The following is a 19,745-nucleotide window of genomic DNA, read 5'->3' as shown; positions in this document are numbered from 1 at the left end:
GGTCGAGACCCTTCTTCAGACTGATGTCAGGGGAGGGGGCGGGACAAAGATAGGTGTGTAAACTACCCAAGCGAAATATGAGGTGCTGTTCCTCCGATTTGCGCTGGGCCTTACTCTGACAATCAAGGAGGCCCAGGACAGAAAGGTCAGATTGGGAATGGGAGGGGAAGTTAAAGTGCTGAGCCACCGGGAGATCAGGTAGGTTAAGGCGGAGTGAGCGGAGGTGTTCAACTCTATCAGTTGTGGTCGTTGCGGTTCCACATTGAGCCAGACATCCATTTCTCTCTCAAATGGGGCTAGTATTGGAAGTGGAATCCACTAAATGTCTGTTGTCTGATGTGTTATCGATATTATTTCGTGTTGGCGGACATCTGTTGCATTGGTAGCCGGACCTGAAGGCAACTTAAATCCTTCCCATAATTCACAATTTAAGTGAAGATAGACACAAAAAGCTGGAGTAACTCAGCGGGACAGGCAGCATCTCTGGTGAGAAGGAATGGGTGACGTTTCGGGTCGAGACCCTTCTTCAGTCTGAAGAAGGGTCTCGACCCGAAATATCACCCATTCCTTCTCTCCACAGATGCTGCCTGTCCCGCTGAGTTACTCCCTCATGTTGTGAGTGTCTTCAGTGTAAACCAGCACTTGCAAATCCTTCCTTCACAATTGAAGTGCAGGATTTTAATTCCAGGTTTACTTGCACCCACCTAAAGTGTGTGGAAAAAGGCTGCCTTTGACTTTCTTCATTGGAATAGTCGTCAGCAGTCATTAAAATAAATTTCATTTTTACCTCTATCTTTTTTAGATTTGAGATTTTTTTTTAGAGATACAGCGCAGAAACAGGCCTTTCGGCCCTCCGGGTCCGTGCCGCCCAGCGATCCCCGCACATTACCACTATCCTACACACACTAGGGACAATTTTTACATTTGCCCAGCCAATTAACCTACAAACCTGCACGTCTTTGGAGTGTGGGAGGAAACCGAAGATCTGGGAGAAAACCCACGCAGGTCACGGGGAGAACGTACAAACTCCGTACAGACGGCGCCCGTAGTCAGGATCGAACCTGAGTCTCTGGCGCTGCATTCGCTGTAAGGCAGCAACTCTACCGCTGCGCCACCGTGACGCCCTCTTTTATTGAATATAAAATGTCAATAACTTGATTAAAACATGGATCTATAATCTGGCTTAATTGTTGAAATATTTGCTGAAGTCAAAGAAAAATTGATTGTAATTCTGAATTTTCCAGTCATCAGCTATTGATTTTCACATAAATTAAAAAATTCATATGCACAAAAGTTTTTACACAACAGTTGAGATTTTATTTTTCTTATGAACATTTCTGAAAGACAGAATCATGTTACCAAGAACCATCTAGAAGTCCCTCATGCGCCTGAAAGACCCGATGGTGGAGTTGTAGCCACCCCAGTCATTGTATTTCCTGTACTCCCCGGGTCTCATGAAGTACTGTCGGCCTCTGTAGTTGGGCTGTTCATAGAAGGTCCAGTAACCATCCATCACTTGGCAGGAGTGGATGTCACGGTAACGGAAACGATCGTAGACGGAGGGACAGTCGTCCATGAATTCCATCGTCTGTCCTCCAAACTCAGGCCTCTCGTAAATCTTCATCCTGTAGTTGCCCCCTCGGTTCTGTAACAGTAAGAAGATTATAATTGTGCTGATGAATAAATAAAACCTCCTGCTGAGATGGTGCTTGTACAGGGCAGTTTCACATCAACCTTCCATCATCTCTTGAAGATAGACACAAAATGGTGGAGTAACTCAGCGGGATGGGCAGCCTCTCTGGAGAGAAGGAATGGGTGATGCTTTGGGTCGAGACCCTTATTCAAACTTCGTGAATGTAGTTGGCTGACTGAATTCATCACACACTGCTTGTGTAATTTGTGACAGAAACTGATGAAGTGATTGTAGCTGTAAATTCAGGGCCGATACAAGTTACAAGGTGTTCTGGGTCGGGAAGAAATTATTTGACCATTGAATGTTATAGCAAAGAGGGAAATTACTTGACCAAAGTTTCAAAGACATCATAGGATGGAGTCGTTGGTAAGAAAGATTTCATTGTGTCCATTGATCCTATTGACTGCATTTCCATCTTTTTATCGGGCTTAATTTAAAATCATTTAATAGACTCCTTCTTAAGCAAATGTTTTGTACTGCCTTATTGGCGAGGGTCCCTTTAAGGACTGATTGTGGATGATCGGCCATGATCACATTGAATGGCGGTGCTGGCTCGAAGGGCCGAATGGCCTGCTCCTGCACCTACTGTCTATTGTCTATTGTCTATTGACAATTCATCAAGTTAGTTTGAAGCTTCAAGGATGTGAACTCAGCATTTGAAGGGAACAGTGTGACATTTCCAAATCTGGACATGAGATGGATGAAAAGCATCTTTGGGATAGGGGTTATCACAAAATGCTGGAGTAACTCAGCAGGTCAGGCAGCATCTAGGAGAGAGGGAATGGGTGACATTTCGGGTCGAGACCCTTCTTCAGACTCAATTTGGGATAGAGGTGTGCTGATTGTATTTTGTCCAACAAGTTGTATACAAAATCATGAGAGGAATAGATCGGGTAGATGCACAGAGTCTTTTACCCAGTTTAGGGGAATCGAGGACCAGAGGAAATAGGTTCAAGGTGAAGGGGAAAAGATTTAATAGGAATCCGAGGGGTAACTTTTTCACTCAGAGGGTGGTGGGTGTATGGAACAAGCTGCCAGAGGAGGTCGTTGAGGCTGGGACTATCCCATCATTTAAGAAACAGTTGGACAGGTACATGGATAGGACAGGTTTGGAGGGTTATGGACCAAGCCCAGGCAGGTGGGACTAGGGTAGCTGGGACATTGTTGGCCGGTGTGGGTGAGTTGGGCCGAAGGGCCTGTTTCCACACTGTATCACTCTATGACTCTATGACTCTAAGTAAAACAAAGTTGGGTCAAATGTGTAGGAAGGATCTGCAGATGCAGGTTTAAACCGAAGGTAGACACAAAAAGCTGGTGTCACTCAACGGATCATTCAGCATCTCTGTAGAGAAATAAGAGCTGAAGAAGGGTCTCGACCTGAAACGTCACCTATTCCTTTTCTCCAGAGATGATAAATGAGCTGCTGGGCTACTCCAGCATTTTGTGTCTATCTTTGGGTCAAATGTTATTGGAACTGAGATTTCAGACAAGGAACGGAGATTTCAGACACAGAGAGGGGTGAACCTGTGGAATTCTCTGCCACAGAAGGTAGTTGAGGCTTAGTTCATTGGCTATATTTAAGAGGGAGTTAGATGTGGCCCTTGTGGCTAAAGGGATCAGGGGGTATGGAGAGAAGGCAGGTACAGGATACTGAGCTGGATGATCAGCCATGATCATATTGAATGGCGGTGCAGGCTCGAAGGGCCGAATGGCCTACTCCTGCATCTATTTTCTATGTTTCTATGTTTCTATGTAACGTTTAAGGAAAATGTCCCTTTGCTTCACCTATTAAATTAGATCCAAGGAAGACATCAGTTCAATTTCTGAGCCTCTCAATGTTCTCGCTGACAAATTACCTTTCAGTTCGAAATATTATAAATGAATCCCCTTCTCAATAGATGCGTACATGTACAAAACAGTTCATAAATAGCACAATAGTTAAATCCCATTTCACAGGGACGAAACTGGAGTCATTGCAAGAACGCAGTGCAACTGATGGAGTGCCTCAATGAGTGATAAGCAGCATAGAGCTCATGGCAAGTGGCCCCAAGCACCACAGTTGCTAGAAATATTCTGCTTTTTCCAGAAGTCTAGTCATGAGGTTTTACTCACGTGGGGGTAGGTGCGACAGGACCTGATGTTGTCGTTGAATCCCATCCAGCGCTGGTAGTCAGGATACTCCCCCCTGTTCAGGACATACTGGTACCCCATGTAGTTGGGTTTTTCGTACGCCACCCACCAGTCACTGTCCACACGGATGGAGTTACAGCGGCTGAAGTAAGAGGACAGATCAGCACAGTCGGTGCTGCACTCATAGTGCCGGCCCTGGAAGTTCCTGTCCTCGTAGAAGATGATCTGTGGGGAGGTACATGTCTGCAAGTTATTAATTGCTCAAACACAGAGGTACTGTATTCAGTAAAGAATTCAAAACACTTTAAATCCTGAGCTGAACTTGCCTTTCCCATTTTGAACTCAGTTCGTTCTGTACTCAACTGAATGCTTCAGTGCTCCACACGAGGGGTATTTATATGCTGGTGGGGGGGGAGGGGCTCTGTTGGGTTATTCTTATTACTCTGATGACTCAGCTTCCAACATCTGCAAAAAGCAACACCATCCTTTTTTACACTTATTGTAGAAAAACACCAGAAAGATAATGCTGCCTCATGGGTTTGTTCAATTTTGCTTTCTTATCCACTTTGATTGTTCTTTAAACAAAGCAGTTCAGGAACAGTCACAGCTCTATAACATACTGAGTTTGAAGTAGCCATTGTCATTCTCTCTCACAAACTGGCGAAATTGTGGATCGACTTTACAAAATTGCCAAGGCCTATTGAACGCCCACCCATCCATCCACCCATCGATTCTCCGTGGATTGTCACCTTGTGGTGGTGGAGAAGCTCGTGTGGTCCTGAGATCCTGAGAGCGATGCCGTCTGGAGATATGCTCCTGGTGGGGTCACCCATGGCGGTAAGGTCAAGGGGGAGGTCCCTGACAAAGAGCGATCCAACCAAGACCTCAACGTTGGAACAGGCGGAGGACGACGGCTGACTTTAGTGGAGCGTCACAGCAGCTGGGAAGGCGGACGAAGGCTGCAGTGGGCAGGTGCTATAGACGGGAAGGTAGACACTCCCACCCCCATGAGTCTCGGGCAGATGAGGCTTGCCAGCCTGGGAAGGCAGTCCATCTAGGAGAGAGACAACTCTGATCTAAAACCTCCACTGCCTTGTGGCCATATCCAGTCAGGGAAAAGGCTCCAGGAGTAAACCTCAAGAAAATCCGGAGTGGGAGTCCCTAAGGCAGTTGGTCATTGTCTACAACCTCATTCTGGCAGCTCCTGTGATGGTGCTGGTGCCAAACTGTAACGGCTCTGCTGGTCCTTTGGATCGATCAGCGATGTGGAGAGGGGGAACGTGCTGCACGGGCAACAGCCTGTCCTTCATATAGACCGTGGACAATAGGTGCAGGAGGAGGCCATTCAGCCCTTCGAGCCAGCACCGCCATTCAATGTGATCATGGCTGATCATTCTCAATCAGTACCCCGTTCCTGCCTTCTCCCCATACCCCCTGACTCCACTATCCTTAAGAGCTCTATCTAGCTCTCTCTTGAATGCATTCAGAGAATTGGCCTCCACTGCCTTCTGAGGCAGAGAATTCCACAGATTCACAACTCTCTGACTGAAAAAGGTTTTCCTCATCTCCATTCTAAATGGCCTATCCCTTATTCTTAAACTGTGGCCCCTGGTTCTGGACTCCCCCAACATTGGGAACATGTTTCCTGCCTCTAACGTGTCCAAACCCTTAATAATCTTATACGTTTCGATAAGATCTCCTCTCATCCTTCTAAATTCCAGTGTATACAAGCCTAGTCGCTCCAGTCTTTCAACATATGATAGTCCCGCCATTCCGGGAATATGACATCGCCCAGGCTTGCATCCGACCCACACATCCACACTGCTCTAGCCGAGGTGTGGAGCAAGCAGCCAACACCCAGGATGCATCACCCATGGTCAGCCATGACCGAGGGGGGCCATAGAAAAAGATCATCAGCTGTACCCCACTGATCAACCTTCTCAGTTGTTTCATCAAAGAACTCAGCCTGGAGAGGCAAATGAAATGTGACTTCAATTTCCTGTGCTCCCTATCTGTATTTAACCCACTCGATTCTCCAAGAGAGAGATTGAATGACAAGAAAGTTCATGACAGGACCCTTAACAGCATTGTTCAATACAAGGATCATGGGGTCCAATTCCTTAGCTGCCTGAAAGTGTCAACACAAGTACATGGAGTGGTAAAGAAGGCACATGGTACGGTTGCCTTCAATGTCCGGGGCCTTGAGTATCAGAGTCAGGAAGTCATATTCTAACTTTACAGGACTTTGGTTTGGCTTCATTTGGAGTATTGTGTAGGAAAATAACTGCAGATGCTGGTACAAATCAAAGGTATCACAAAATGCTGGAGTAACTCAGTGGGTCAGGCAGCATCTCTGGAGAGAAGGAATGGGTGACGTTTCGGGTCACATCAGCCCTTTTGATGAAGATACTCCCACGGTGCTGCTGGGAGGGAGTTGGGAGGGAGTTACAGAAGTTCAACCAGTGGTGCATTTTGACCATGCATTTAGGGTCAGGGTGTTTATGGGACTTGGAGAGGAAAATGGAGGTGATGATGTTTGCATGGCAGTTGCTTCTTGTTCTTTCTGGTGGCAGAGTTAATGAGGTTATAAGGTGCTGTCAAAGTATTAACTACAGTACATTTTGTAGATAGAACGTATAAAATGATAAAAGGACTGGACAAGCTAGATGCAGGAAAAATGTTCCCAATGTTGGGGGAGTCCAGAACCAGGGGCCACAGTCTAAGAATAAAGGGGAGGCCATTTAAAACTGAGGTGAGAAGAAACTTTTTCACCCAGAGAGTTGTGAATTTGTGGAATTCTCTGCCACAGAGGGCAGTGGAGGCCAATTCACTGGATGAATTTAAAAGAGAGCTAGATAGAGCTCTAGGGGCTAGTGGAATCAAGGGATATGGGGAGAAGGCAGGCACGGGTTACTGATTGTGGATGATCAGCCATGATCACAATGAATGGCGGTGCTGGTCGAAGGGCCAAATGGCCTCCTCCTGCACCTGTTGTCCATGTTTCTATGTTTCTAGAACACACTGCAGCTATTGTGGGCAGGTGGTGAAGCTGAGGTGATAGTTTGTGTCACTCAACCTTTTCATCAAATGTAATGCTGAGCATCTTGTGCGTTGCTGGATCTGCATCCACTGCTCCCTCACCAACCTGACTTGTGCCTTGTAGAAGATGGAAAGGCTTTGGGGTGTCAGGAGGTTTAGTTTACTTTAGTTTAGAGATACAGCGCGGAAACAGGCCCATCGGCCCACCGGGTCCGCACCGACCAGCGATCCCCGCACATTAACACTATCCTATACACACTAGGGACAATTTACCCAAGCCAATTAACTTTCAAACCTGTACGTCTTTGGAGTGTGGGAGGAAACCGTGGATCTCGGAGAAAACCCACGCAGGTCACGGGAAGAACGTAGAAACTTCCTACAGCCAGCACCCATAGTCAAGATCGAACCCGGGACTCCGGCGCTGTAAGTGCTGAAAGGCAGCAACTGTACCGCTGCGCCACCACGCTGCCCTTACGGTAAATCACTTGCTGCAAGGAACACAGCCTCCATGCAGCTCATGTACCTGTGGTATTCACGGGGTTTCTGGTCAGTGATGTCCCCAGGATGTGGTGTGGACCAAGAGTCTTGTTAACTTTCAACATTTTCCATCTGGTAACGACAGCAGTGTTGCACAGCATTGCTGGTGGTATTGGTTTATACAATACCAATAGCCGGGAAAACCAGGGAGATGGTGGTGGATTTCCACAGGCGCACCCAGGTCCCCCCGACACCGGTGAACATCCAGGGAATGGACATCAGGAGAGTGGACTCTTATAAGTACCTGGGTGTTATAAACTTGACTGGACCGAAAATACCAATGCGCTATACAGAAAATGCCAGAGCAGACTTTAACTGCTAAGGAGACTCAGGTCGTTTGGAGTGCAGGGGGCACTCCTAAGGACCTTCTACAACACGGTGGTTGCATCGGCCATTTTCTATGGAGTGGTCTGCTGGAGCAGCAGCATCTCAGCGGCGGAAGAGAAGAGACTCGACAAGCTGGTCAGGAAGGCCAGCTCTGTCCTGGGTTGCCCCCTCGACTCAGTGCAGGTGGTGGGAGAGAGGAGGATGATGGCAAAGCTAACATTGCTGCTGGACAACGACTCCCACCCCATGCAGGCCACTGTCACTGCACTGAGTAGCTCCTTCAGTGACAGACTCCTTCACCCCAAGTGCGTGAAGGAGAGATATAGGAAGTCCTTCCTTCCCTCTGCTGTGAGACTGCACAACCAGCACTGCTCCCAGCAGACCAGTCAACAGACCAGTCAACAGTAACAGTAAAGGAAAACACAGTAAATGATGACAATTATCCTTATCTTTATTTTTATTTATGATGAATGTCTCTTGCTATCCACTTTGCTGCTGTAATACTGCAAATCTCCCCAGTGTGGGACAAATAAAGGAATATATTATTATTATTATTATTATTATTATTATTATTATTATTATTATTATTATTATTATTATTATTATTATTATTATTATTATTATTATTATTATTATTATTATTATTATTATTATTATTATTATTATTATTATTATTATTATTATTATTATTATTATTATTATTATTATATTATTATTATTATTATTGTCATGTGGCACAGTGAAAAGCTTCTGCTCCATGCTATCCAGTCAACTCAAATCATACTAGACATGAGTACAGAATGTAGTAATACAGCATTATCATGCAACAGTTCCAGAGGAAATGTCCAAGGTCCACCTTATGAGGAGTTGGAATATTGAGACAACATCCTCGCAAGAAGCAGCTCCTGAATCTGGTAGATGTGGTTTCATTTTTAGTTTAGAGATACAGAGTGGAAACAGCCCTTTCGGCCCACACCGCACCGACCCGCACATTAACACCATCCTACACCCACTAAGGACAATTTTTAAAAAACATTTACCAAGCCAATTAACCTACAAACCTGCACGTCTTTGGAGTGTGGGAGGAAACCGAAGATCTCGGAGAAAACCCACGCCGGTCACGGGGAGAACGTACAAACTCCGTAGTCGGGATGGAACCCGGGTCTCCGGCGCTGCATCCGCTGTAAGGCAGCAACTCTACCGCTGCGCCACCATTTCAAGTCATGGTAACTTCTGGAGAGGGAGGAAGAATGGATGCCCACGATGAGCGTGGTCATTGATGATGTTGACTGCTTTTCTGAGGCAGCAAGATGTGAAGCCGATGGTTGGGAATGTTGGTCTGTGTGGCAGACCAGTCTACGTCCACAACTCTCTACAGTTCCTTGCCATCTCAGGCAAGTAGTTACCAAAGCAAGCTGTGATGTGCTTTCTATGGTGCATCTCTAGACATTGGGATGAGTAGTTGGGGAAATGGCAAATCCCATTTACATAGAAACATAGGAAATAGGTGCAGGAGGAGGCCATTCGGCCCTTCGAGCCAGCACCGCCATTTATTGTGATCATGGCTGATCATCCACAATCAGTAACCCGTGCCTGCCTTCTCCCCATATCCCTTAATTCCACTAGCCCCTCGAGCTCTATCTAACTCTCTTTTAAATGCATCCAGTGAATTGACCTCCACTGCCTTCTGTGGCAGAGAATTCCACAAATTCACAAATTCACAACTCTCTGGGTGCATTTATTCAGTCCCCCTTTATTCTTGGACTGTGTGGCCCCTGGTTCTGGACTCCCCCAACATTGGGAACATTTTTCCTGCATCTAGCTTGCCCAGTCCTTCTATAATTTTATACGTCTCTATAAGATCCCCTCTCATCCTTCTAAACTCCAGTGAATACAAGCCCAGTCTTTCCAATCTTTCATAGAAACATAGAAAATAGGTGCAGGGTTTCCTTGGGCTTCTGAGATACCGGCCGCATCAATCGCACCCACTTAGAGGACTGCCACCACATGCATGCGCGTACCTGCTCTGCTAACGCAAACTAGTCCTCGAAACCAGTCCATGATCAGCCCGGCCCAGTACTGCACGGCCCTTTCGCTGATAGCCATTCCCACCCCAAAAGATTGGTTATCAGACAGTTCACCCATTTTTAATGGCTGTCAAAAATGTCAACAGCCTTTAAAAATGTCCCCGACTTTGACAAATATTGAATATTTGACAAATGATTTGAAAAAATATTGAATATTTTTTGGGCGGCACGGTAGCACAGCGGTAGAGTTGTTGCTTTACAGCGAATGCAGCGCCGGAGACTCAGGTTCGATCCTGACTACGGGTGCTGCACTGTAAGGAGTTTGTACGTTCTCCCCGTGACCTGCGTGGGTTTTCTCCGAGATCTTCGGTTTCCTCCCACACTCCAAAGACGTACAGGTATGTAGGTTAATTGGCTGGGTAAATGTTTTTTTTTAAATTGTCCCTAGTGGGTGTAGGATAGTGTTAATGTACGGGGATCGCTGGGCGGCACGGACTTGGAGGGCCGAAAAGGCCTGTTTCCGGCTGTATATATATGATGATATGATATGATAATATTTGACAAATCTGAAGAAGGGTCTTGACCTGAAACGTCACCCATTCCCTCTCTCCTGAGATGCTGCCTGACCCGCTGAGTTACTCCAGCATTTTGTGATACCTTTGACAAATATTGAAATGTATTCAAACTATTGCAAATTAATCATTCCACTATAATTCTTATTTAAAATCTTAATTGCTAAAGTAATTTTTGTCTACTTGCATATTAGAATTATCTATTAAACAATAAAATACATTTAAATTTATTATTATTAAATTTATATATTTATAAATGTATTTATTATTATATAAGGTCATGAATATTTAGATATAGTTCATATAGCTCTTAGGGTTAACAAAATCAAGGGATATGGGGGGAAAGCAGGAACGGGGTACTGATTCTTAATGATCAGCCGTGATCATATTGAATGGCGGTGCTGGCTCGAAGGACTGAGTGGCCTACTCCTGCATCTGTTTCCTAAGTTTCTAAATATATTAGTTAATATGTTTCTTTAACTAATCCAATTAATACAAAAAAATACAACTTACCTTAAATTTAAAGTATCTTCCCTGTAACTTTCTTTTTGCTGAAATAATGAAGAGTACAAATCTGGGATCTGATTTTTCAGCATAATTGCTGGGAATGGGGGAAGCAAGCTTAGTCCAGAGCAGTCAAGTCAAGTTTAATTGTCACATACACATACACGATGTGCAGTGAAATGAAAGTGGCAATGCCTGCGGATTGTGCACAAAAAAGAATTACTGTTACAGCATATAAATTAAAGTTAATACAGAAAAGACAAAATTTAGTCAAAATTTAGTCCCTGGTGATATGAGAGTTAACAGTCCTGATGGCCTGTGGGAAGAAACTCCGTCTCATCCTCTCCGTTTTCACAGCATGACAGCGGAGGCGTTTGCCTGACCGTAGCAGCTGGAACAGTCCGTTGCTGGGGTGGCAGGGGTCCCTCATAATGTTGCTGGCTCTGGATCTGCACCTCCTGATGTATAGGTCCTGCAGGGGGACGAGTGTAGTTCCCATGGTGCGTTCTGCCAAATGCACTACTCTCTGCAGAGCCTTCCTGTCCTGGGCAGAGCTGTTCCCAAACCAGATTGTGATTTTCCCGGACAAGATGCTCTCTACAGCCCCAGAGTAGAAGCAATGAAGGATCCTCAGAGACACTCTGAATTTCCTCAACTGTCTGAGGTGGTAAAGGCGCTGCCTTGCCTTACTCACCAGTGCGGCAATGTGTGTTGTCCATGTCTGATCCTCTGTGATGTGGACTCCCAGGTATTTAAAGCTGCTCACCCTATCCACAGTAATCCCATTTATTTCCAGTGGCGTGTACGTCCTTGGATGTTGAGCCCTTCTAAAGTCTATAATCAGCTCCTTAGTTTTAGTGACATTCAAGAGGAGGCTGTTGTCCTGACACCAGAGTGCCAGATCAGCCACCTCCTCCCGGTAGGCCTTCTCATCGTTGTCGGAGATCCGGCCCACCACCACAGTGTCATCAGCAAACGTGATGATGGAGTTGGAGCTGAACCTGGCCACACAGTCATGTGTGTACAGGGAATACAGTATGGGGCTAAGGACGCAACCCTGGGGGGATCCTATGTTCAGGGTGAGGGAGCTAGATGTGTGTTCCCCCATCCTGACCACTTGGGGCCTGGCGGTGAGAAAGTCCAGGACCCAGGCACACAGGGGAGTGTTAAGCCCCATTTTCAGCAGCTACTCAGCCAGTCTGTTGGTTCCCAACCCCTGACAGGGGGCTCGCCAGCCTACAATTCCCTGGATTCCCTCTACTTCCTTTCTTAAATAAAAGAACAACATTAACTGCTCTCCAGTCCCCCAGAACCTTACCTGTGGAGAGAGAAGACACAAAGATCTTCGTCATGACCCTTCTTCAGATTGATCTCTTAGTAGGAGGGAGAAAACTGGTTTTTAAACCAGCATCTTCAGTCCCTCGTGCCTTCATGTGGGCAGCGTCTACCACTCTGCCCATGGCAATCTTCTGAGCCGCCTCTTCAGAAAACTCAATCAAATTTGTGAGACACGGTTTCCCATGGCTGCACAAAGCCCTGCTGGTTCTCCTTGATCAGCCTTGCCTTTCCAAATATATGTGAATCCTCACTCCCAAAAACCACTCGAATGATTTACCCACTCTGGTGTGAGATGTTCTCTTGTTCCTTGGCCACCCCTTCCAGCCATTCTTAAATAAAGACACAACTTTGTCCTTTCCTTGTGTCTTCCTGTGTTTCACCATGATCAAGGTGATGCAAATATCTCTGCCAGTGCCTGGTGTGGGGTGAACAATAGTGAGTGCCAATAATTAGTGAATAGGTATGTGGAAAGAGCTAATGTGGTGACAGGAATCCGCACACAAAGCCTAACTGGAATTTCACTGATTATGTCTGCACCCGTCATTTAACAGGGATTTAACTACTGTTAACGATATGATACGATACAATACGATACAATAGAACTCTATTTATCCCAGGAGGGAAATTGATCTGCCAACAGTCATAAACACAACAAGATACAAGAAACATGAAATTAAAGTGACAAGTGGAAAGGATTGAGGGTGTCCAAAGATTGGGGAGGGGGGGGGGGAGTCAGTCTCCCCCACGACAGAAGGGGGAGGAGTTGTACAGTTTGATAGCCACAGGGAAGAAGGATCTCCTGTGGCGTTCGTTCTGTGCTGCATCTTGGTGGGACCAGTCTGTTGCTGAAGGTGCTCCTCAGGTTGACCAGTGTGTCATGGAGGGGGTGAGCTGTATTGTCCAGGATACTCCACCGAGTCATCCGAAAACTTCTGTAGGTCCGAGTGATATCTGAAGTCCGAGGTGTAGATGGTGAACAGGAGGGGAGAGAGGACCGGCCCCTATGGGGCCTCTGTGTTGCTCACCACCATGTCCGAGACACAGTTCTGTAGCCTGACATATTGTGGTCGTCCAGTCAGGCTACAGAACTGGACACCAATGGAGCATCCACCTGCATCTTCATCAGTTTGCTCCCTAGCAGTGCAGACTTGTGGATAATCATCTCATTCTGTTTGTGACCTAATCAAGTCTTTCTGAGTTCTGTTGTACTTCGTGGTCCGGTACCTGTTGTACCTTTAGTGACCCTGGACGGACCACAAGTACACGTGTATATAAGGTTACATTGCTGGAGCTCCTCTCCAGGCTGTTTATTCCATGGCCACCTGCATCCAGAGTGACCGCCTAATCACACCCATCACTTATATACACAGCCATACAAAGTAGTTCTTGGATACACAAAGTAGTCCCAGCAATATCACAACATCCCCCTTGTCTTATATATTACAACATCCCCCTTGTCTTATATAAAATTGTTTTCTTTACCATTCGAGGGCTAAAATATATTTAACAAACAAAACCAAAACACCATTGCTATTTGCAAACAAAACCAATTACACAACTAAACACAATTAAACACAATTGCTTTTTTCGCCATCATGGTGGTCACTCCTCTGCGGAATTTCACTCATCTCTGTGTGGTCACTCACTCTGTGTGGTCACTCACTCCGTGCGGTCACTCACTCCGGGTGGTCACTCACTCCGTGTGGTCACTCACTCCGTGCGGTCACTCACTCTGTGTGGTCACTCACTCCGTGCGGTCACTCACTCTGTGTGGTCACTCACTCCGTGTGGTCACTCACTCCGTGCGGTCACTCACTCTGTGTGGTCACTCACTCCGTGTGGTCACTCACTCCGTGCGGTCACTCACTCTGTGTGGTCACTCACTTCGGGTGGTCACTCACTCTGTGTGGTCACTCACTCCGTGCGGTCACTCACTCCGTGTGGTCACTCACTCCGTGTGGTCACTCCACAGATATATACATTTATACAAAAGCATCAAATATAATACATTAAGCTTTCATTACACAGATCACTACACAGATCATTAAACACAAAATATTCATTTTGTTCCATATCTTCCCCTCAAGAAGACGTGCTGTGTAGATCAAACGTAGTGTAGGCTCTAGATGCTCCACCACCATGATTTGCCTGCCACTGCTGGGCTGGCACTGCTGGGCTCCCACTGCTGGGCTCCCACTGCTGGGCTGGCACTGCTGGGCTGGCACTGCTGGGCTCCCACTGCTGGGCTGGCATTGCTGTAATCGCGGTGCGATCGCGCCTCCGCTGTAGTGCGCTCTGGCCCCGCCCACAGGTGATCCCCGGCAGCTGTCACTCAACTTTTCGAACGCGCTGCCGCTGGCCCCGCCCACAGGTGCTCCCCGGCCCCGCCCACAGGTGCTCCCGGCAGCTGCCGCGCAATTCCAACGCGCTGCCGCTGCCTCGGGCCCAGAGCCGTCCCGACTCTACGGTCGACGCGCCTGGGTAAGTATGTAGTGCCTCGGCCTTACCGGCCGCCGCACTACGCGGGTGGTCGGTCCCTCCGGGGCTCTCCCGGTCGCCGCACACCTCCGTGGGTGTCAGCCTCCCCCGGTCACCGCACACCTCCGTGGGTGTCGGTCTTCCCCGGTCACCGCACACCTCCATGGGTGTCGGTCTTCCCCGGTCACCGCACATCTCCGTGTGTGTCGGGTCTCCCGGTCTTCCCCGGTCACCGCACATCTCCGTGTGTGTCGGCTCTCCCGGTCTCTCCCCCGCGAAGCAGTCGCAGGCTTCTAATCTCGGGCCTACACAGGTGCTGGGGCGCGACGTGGGCCTACACGCACCGCCCCCAGCAGCTTGCAGCGTCACGTCGGCAACTCGGCGCCGACTACTGAGCAGGTAACTATACCAACTCACACTGGCCCTGTCGGGATGCACTCCAAACGTCCCGTACCGAGCTGGAAACTTTTCTTTCGTTTTGTTTCCCTTCAGGGCTCTTTTTTTAAATTTAATTATTTTTTTTAACCTTTTCTGCTCGGGCATGCTTCATTCCCTCCCTAGGCGAAACACCAAGCCGCTGCCACCATGTTGTACTTCGTGGTCCGGTACCTGTTGTACCTTTAGTGACCCTGGACGGACCACAAGTACACGTGTATATAAGGTTACATTGCTGGAGCTCAACTCCAGGCTGTTTATTCCGTGGCCACCTGCATCCAGAGTGACCGCCTAATCACACCCATCACTTATATACACAGCCATACAAAGTAGTCCTTGGATACACAAAGTAGTCCCAGCAATATCACAACATCCCCCTTGTCTTATATATTACAACAAGTTCCATTCTGTAATATAGACTTTGTTTTATTGTTAATCAAGTCTCGGCGCAAAATCTCATCACTGTTCATCACGTTTCTGAGTAATCTTGTCATCTGAGGATATAAAACTTTACCAACATCAAACTTGACAGTTCAGCTTGGGTTTAATAAATCGCCCGTCACTTCAAACACCAATTCAGCATGGCCTTTACATGTTGATCCTAGAGGCAAGAAAAGACCAGGACCTGTTTGAAGAAGGGTCTCGACCGGAAACATCACCCATTCCTTCTCTCCAGAGATGGTGCCTGTCCCGCTGAGTTACTCCAGCATTTTGTGCCTACCTTCAGTGTAAACCAGCATCTGCAGTTCCAGGACTAATCAAGACCAGCCACAAATGACTGCAGGCAGGGCGATGCCCTGGTGGGCCCATTGCTGGCTAGGGTAGGTGTGACTTCAAGAGGGAAACAATGTGGAGAGCTGAGGAACTGGTTCCTACTTCCGTTACTGCTGTTTCTACTTCTTCTGGGGCTGCTATCACAGACCGTCATGTGCCGCCAAGATTTTGTTTCTCTTTGCTTGACGCCCAGGAAGTGAAGTGTTCTCAGCTCATATTGGAAAAAAAGTCACGCTTGTCACTACTTCAAGATCAGTTTAGTTTATTGTCACGTGTACCGAGGTACAGTGAAAAGCTTTTGTTGCACGCTAACCAATCAGCGGAAAGACAATACAGGATTCCAAACAATCAATTTACAGTGTATAGATACATGATTAGTGCAAGGTAAAGCCAGCAAAGACCAAGCAAGGATAGTCCGAGGGTCACCAAAGAGATACTGTAGTTCAGCACTGCTCTCTGGTTGTGGTAGGATGATTCAGTTGCCTGATAACAGCTGGGAAGAAACTGTCCCTGAATCTGGAGGTGTGCGTTTTCACCCTTCAAAAGCCAAAGATGAGGAAAACAAAATATCAAATATGTTGAGACTTTAGCTATTGTTTTCACCAGAGTGTAAGTTAACACTATATATATAAAATGAGCTGATAGGTAAACACAATTTATTTCCAAAATCTCTTATTTCAAGCAAGAAATCCAACGTAAACTACAGCAAGTATGTATAGTCATTTATTAACAGAGTATGCATTCGTGTGTTGAGTGTATCTCCTTACATTGATTGGGAGCATAAGAACACAAGAAAGTAGGGACAGGTCTAGGCCACGTGACTCACCATTCAATATGATTATGGTTGATCTGATCTTGGACGCAAGTCATGCTCTGTGCCAAGTCTGTAAACCTCAGAATTCGGCACGGTGGCGCAGCGGTAGAGTTGCTGCCTTACACCAAATGCAGCGCCAGAGACTCAGGTTCGATCCCGACTATGGGCGCTGTCTGTACGGAGTTCGTACGTTCTCCCCGTGACCTGCGTGGGTTTTCTCCGAGATCTTCGGTTTCCTCCCACACTCCAAAGACGTACAGGTTTGTAGGTTAATTGGCTTGGTAAATATAAAAATTGTCCCTAGTGTGTGTAGGATAGTGTTAGTGTGCGGGGATCGCTGGTCGGTGCGGACCCGGTGGGCCGAAGGGCCTGTTTCTGCGCTGTATCTCTAAATCTAAATCTAAAAAAAATTCCCTAATCTACCAAACGTTAGACCTCCTCATCTTTAAATAGCTTCATTTAGTTTAGTTTAGAGATACAGTGCGGAAGTCTTTGGAGTGTGGGAGGAAACCGAAGATCTCGGAGAAAATCCAGGCAGGTCACGGGGAGAACGTACAAACTCCATACAGGCAGCACCTGTAGTCGGGATGGAACCCGGGTCTCCGGCGCTGCATTCGCTGTAAGGCAGCAACTCTACCGCTGCGCCACCGTGACCGCCCTTAACAACTCTGTGGATTTGAGATCTCCAGGGATTCACCACCCTTGGTAAGACAAGGTATTTCTGTTTTAATACATTACTATGTTAACTGAAGATTAAATAATCCCTGCTATTGATCTTTCTAGCTCAATCCACCTTTGAAAACTCAGCCCCTCCCAGGATCACAGGCACTGATTCAAGCTGGCTTAGGTCTTTTGTTGTGTACATTGGGCTCAACATAAGTGGAATTACCTATTGTTTGTCAAACATTATGTGGCTATATTCTTGTGAAGTCACTTCACGAAATTGTCAGAATGGGGAGTGGAGATAAATGGGTCCCTTTCGGAATGGCAGGCAGTGACCAGTGGGGTACCGCAAGGTTCGGTGCTGGGACCCCAGCTATTTACGATATACATTAATGACTTAGACGAAGGGATTAAAAGTACCATTAGCAAATTTGCAGATGATACTAAGTTGGGGGGTAGTGTGAATTGTGAAGAAGATGCAATAAGGCTGCAGGGTGACTTGGACAGGTTGTGTGAATGGGCGGATACATGGCAGATGCAGTTTAATGTAGATAAGTGTGAGGTTATTCACTTTGGAAGTAAGAATAGAAAGGCAGATTATTATCTGAATGGTGTCAAGTTAGGAGGAGGGGGAGTTCAATGAGATCTGGGTGTCCTAGTGCATCAGTCAATGAAAGGAAGCATGCAGGTTCAGCAGGCAGTGAAGAAAGCCAATGGAATGTTGGCCTTCGTAACAAGAGGAGTTGAGTATAGGAGCAAAGAGGTCCTTCTACAGTTGTACCGGGCCCTGGTGAGACCGCACCTGGAGTACTGTGTGCAGTTTTGGTCTCCAAATTTGAGGAAGGATATTCTTGCTATGGAGGGCGTGCAGCGTAGGTTCACTAGGTTAATTCCCGGAATGGCGGGACTGTCGTATGTTGAAAGGCTGGAGCGATTGGGCTTGTATACACTGGAATTTAGAAGGATGAGGGGGGATCTTATTGAAACATATAAGATAATTAGGGGATTGGACACATTAGAGGCAGATAACATGTTCCCAATGTTGGGGGAGTCCAGAACAAGGGGCCACAGTTTGAGAATAAGGGGTAGGCCATTTAGAACGGAGATGAGGAAGAACTTTTTCAGTCAGAGGGTGGTGAAGGTGTGGAATTCTCTGCCTCAGAAGGCAGTGGAGGCCAGTTCGTTGGATGCTTTCAAGAGAGAGCTGGATAGAGCTCTTAAGGATAGCGGAGTGAGGGGGTATGGGGAGAAGGCAGGAACGGGGTACTGATTGAGAGTGATCAGCCATGATCGCATTGAATGGCGGTGCTGGCTCGAAGGGCTGAATGGCCTACTCCTGCACCTATTGTCTATTGTCTATTGTCTATTGTCTATAATCATGGAGGTCATGAAGATAGAACTGTGTCCTCATGATATCCAATTAGAAATGAATTTCAAAAGTGAGGCATCAATACTAAATGAGTAAACACTTATTCTTTGCCCTTGTGTTATTGTGGTGGTTCCACAGAAGGGCAAAGTAACACAAGGGCAAAGAATAAGCGTTTAATCATTTAGTATTTTGCAGCCTCCCATAAATCATCAAAATGAGATTCATTAGCTGCGATCATCTTTGGCAAAACAATTGAAATAAGACCCAGAGATTATGAATATTGTTCGATTGTGACATTCTTGGGAACCAAAGTCACGTTTATATCATGAGGACTGGAATACAAAGACAGAGGATGTAATGCTGAGGCTCGATAAGGTGCTGGTCAGGCCGCATTTGGAGTACTGTGAGCACATTTGGGCCCCATATCTGAGGAAGGATGTGCTGGCTCTGGAGAGGGTCCAGAGGAGGTTTACAAGAACGATCCCAGCAATGAATGGGTTAACATATGATGAGCGTTTGTCGGCACTGGGCCTGTACTCGTTGGAGTTTAGAAGAATGAGGGGGGACCTCATTGAAACTTACAAAATAATGAAAGGCTTGGATAGAGTGGATGTGGAGAGGATGTTTCCACTAGTGGGAGAGTCTAGGACCAGAGATCACAGCCTCAGAATTAAAGGGAGCTTTTTTAGAAAGTAGGTGAGGAAACATAGAAACATAGAAACATAGAAACATAAAAAATAGGTGCAGGAGTAGGCCATTCGGCTTTTCGAGCCAGCACCACCATTCAATATGATTCAAAATCAGTACCCCGTTCGTTTTTTTCCCCCATATCCCTTGATTCTCTTAGCCCTAAGAGCTAAATCTAACTTCTTTAGTCAGCGGATAGTTAATCTGTGGAACTCATTGCCACAGAGGGATGTGGAGGCCAAGCCAGTGGACATTATTAAGGCAAAGATAGACAAAATCTTGATTAGAATGGGTGTCAAGGGTTACGGGGAGTAGGCAGGAACATGGGATTAGGAGGCAGAGATCAGCCTGGCGGAGT

General features: G+C 46.6%; 1 protein-coding gene across 1 annotated transcript; it reads right to left on the bottom strand.

The window, feature by feature from the left end:
• Window positions 1-1,369: 1,369 nt before the first annotated feature.
• LOC144596389 (gamma-crystallin S-1-like) lies at window positions 1,370-16,008 on the bottom strand. The gene is made up of 6 exons (XM_078404637.1): window positions 15,957-16,008; window positions 10,839-10,926; window positions 7,386-7,471; window positions 5,851-5,900; window positions 3,806-4,048; window positions 1,370-1,645 (listed from the first exon to the last, which is right to left on the bottom strand). The coding sequence occupies exons 1-6, from the start codon at window positions 16,006-16,008 to the stop codon at window positions 1,370-1,372; spliced, it is 795 nt and encodes a 264-aa protein (XP_078260763.1).
• Window positions 16,009-19,745: the final 3,737 nt, after the last annotated feature.

Source organism: Rhinoraja longicauda, chromosome 8 (genome assembly GCF_053455715.1).
Source record: "Rhinoraja longicauda isolate Sanriku21f chromosome 8, sRhiLon1.1, whole genome shotgun sequence".
NCBI classification, from domain to species: Eukaryota; Metazoa; Chordata; class Chondrichthyes; order Rajiformes; family Arhynchobatidae; genus Rhinoraja; species Rhinoraja longicauda.
This window is presented reverse-complemented; position numbering and strand designations above follow the sequence as displayed.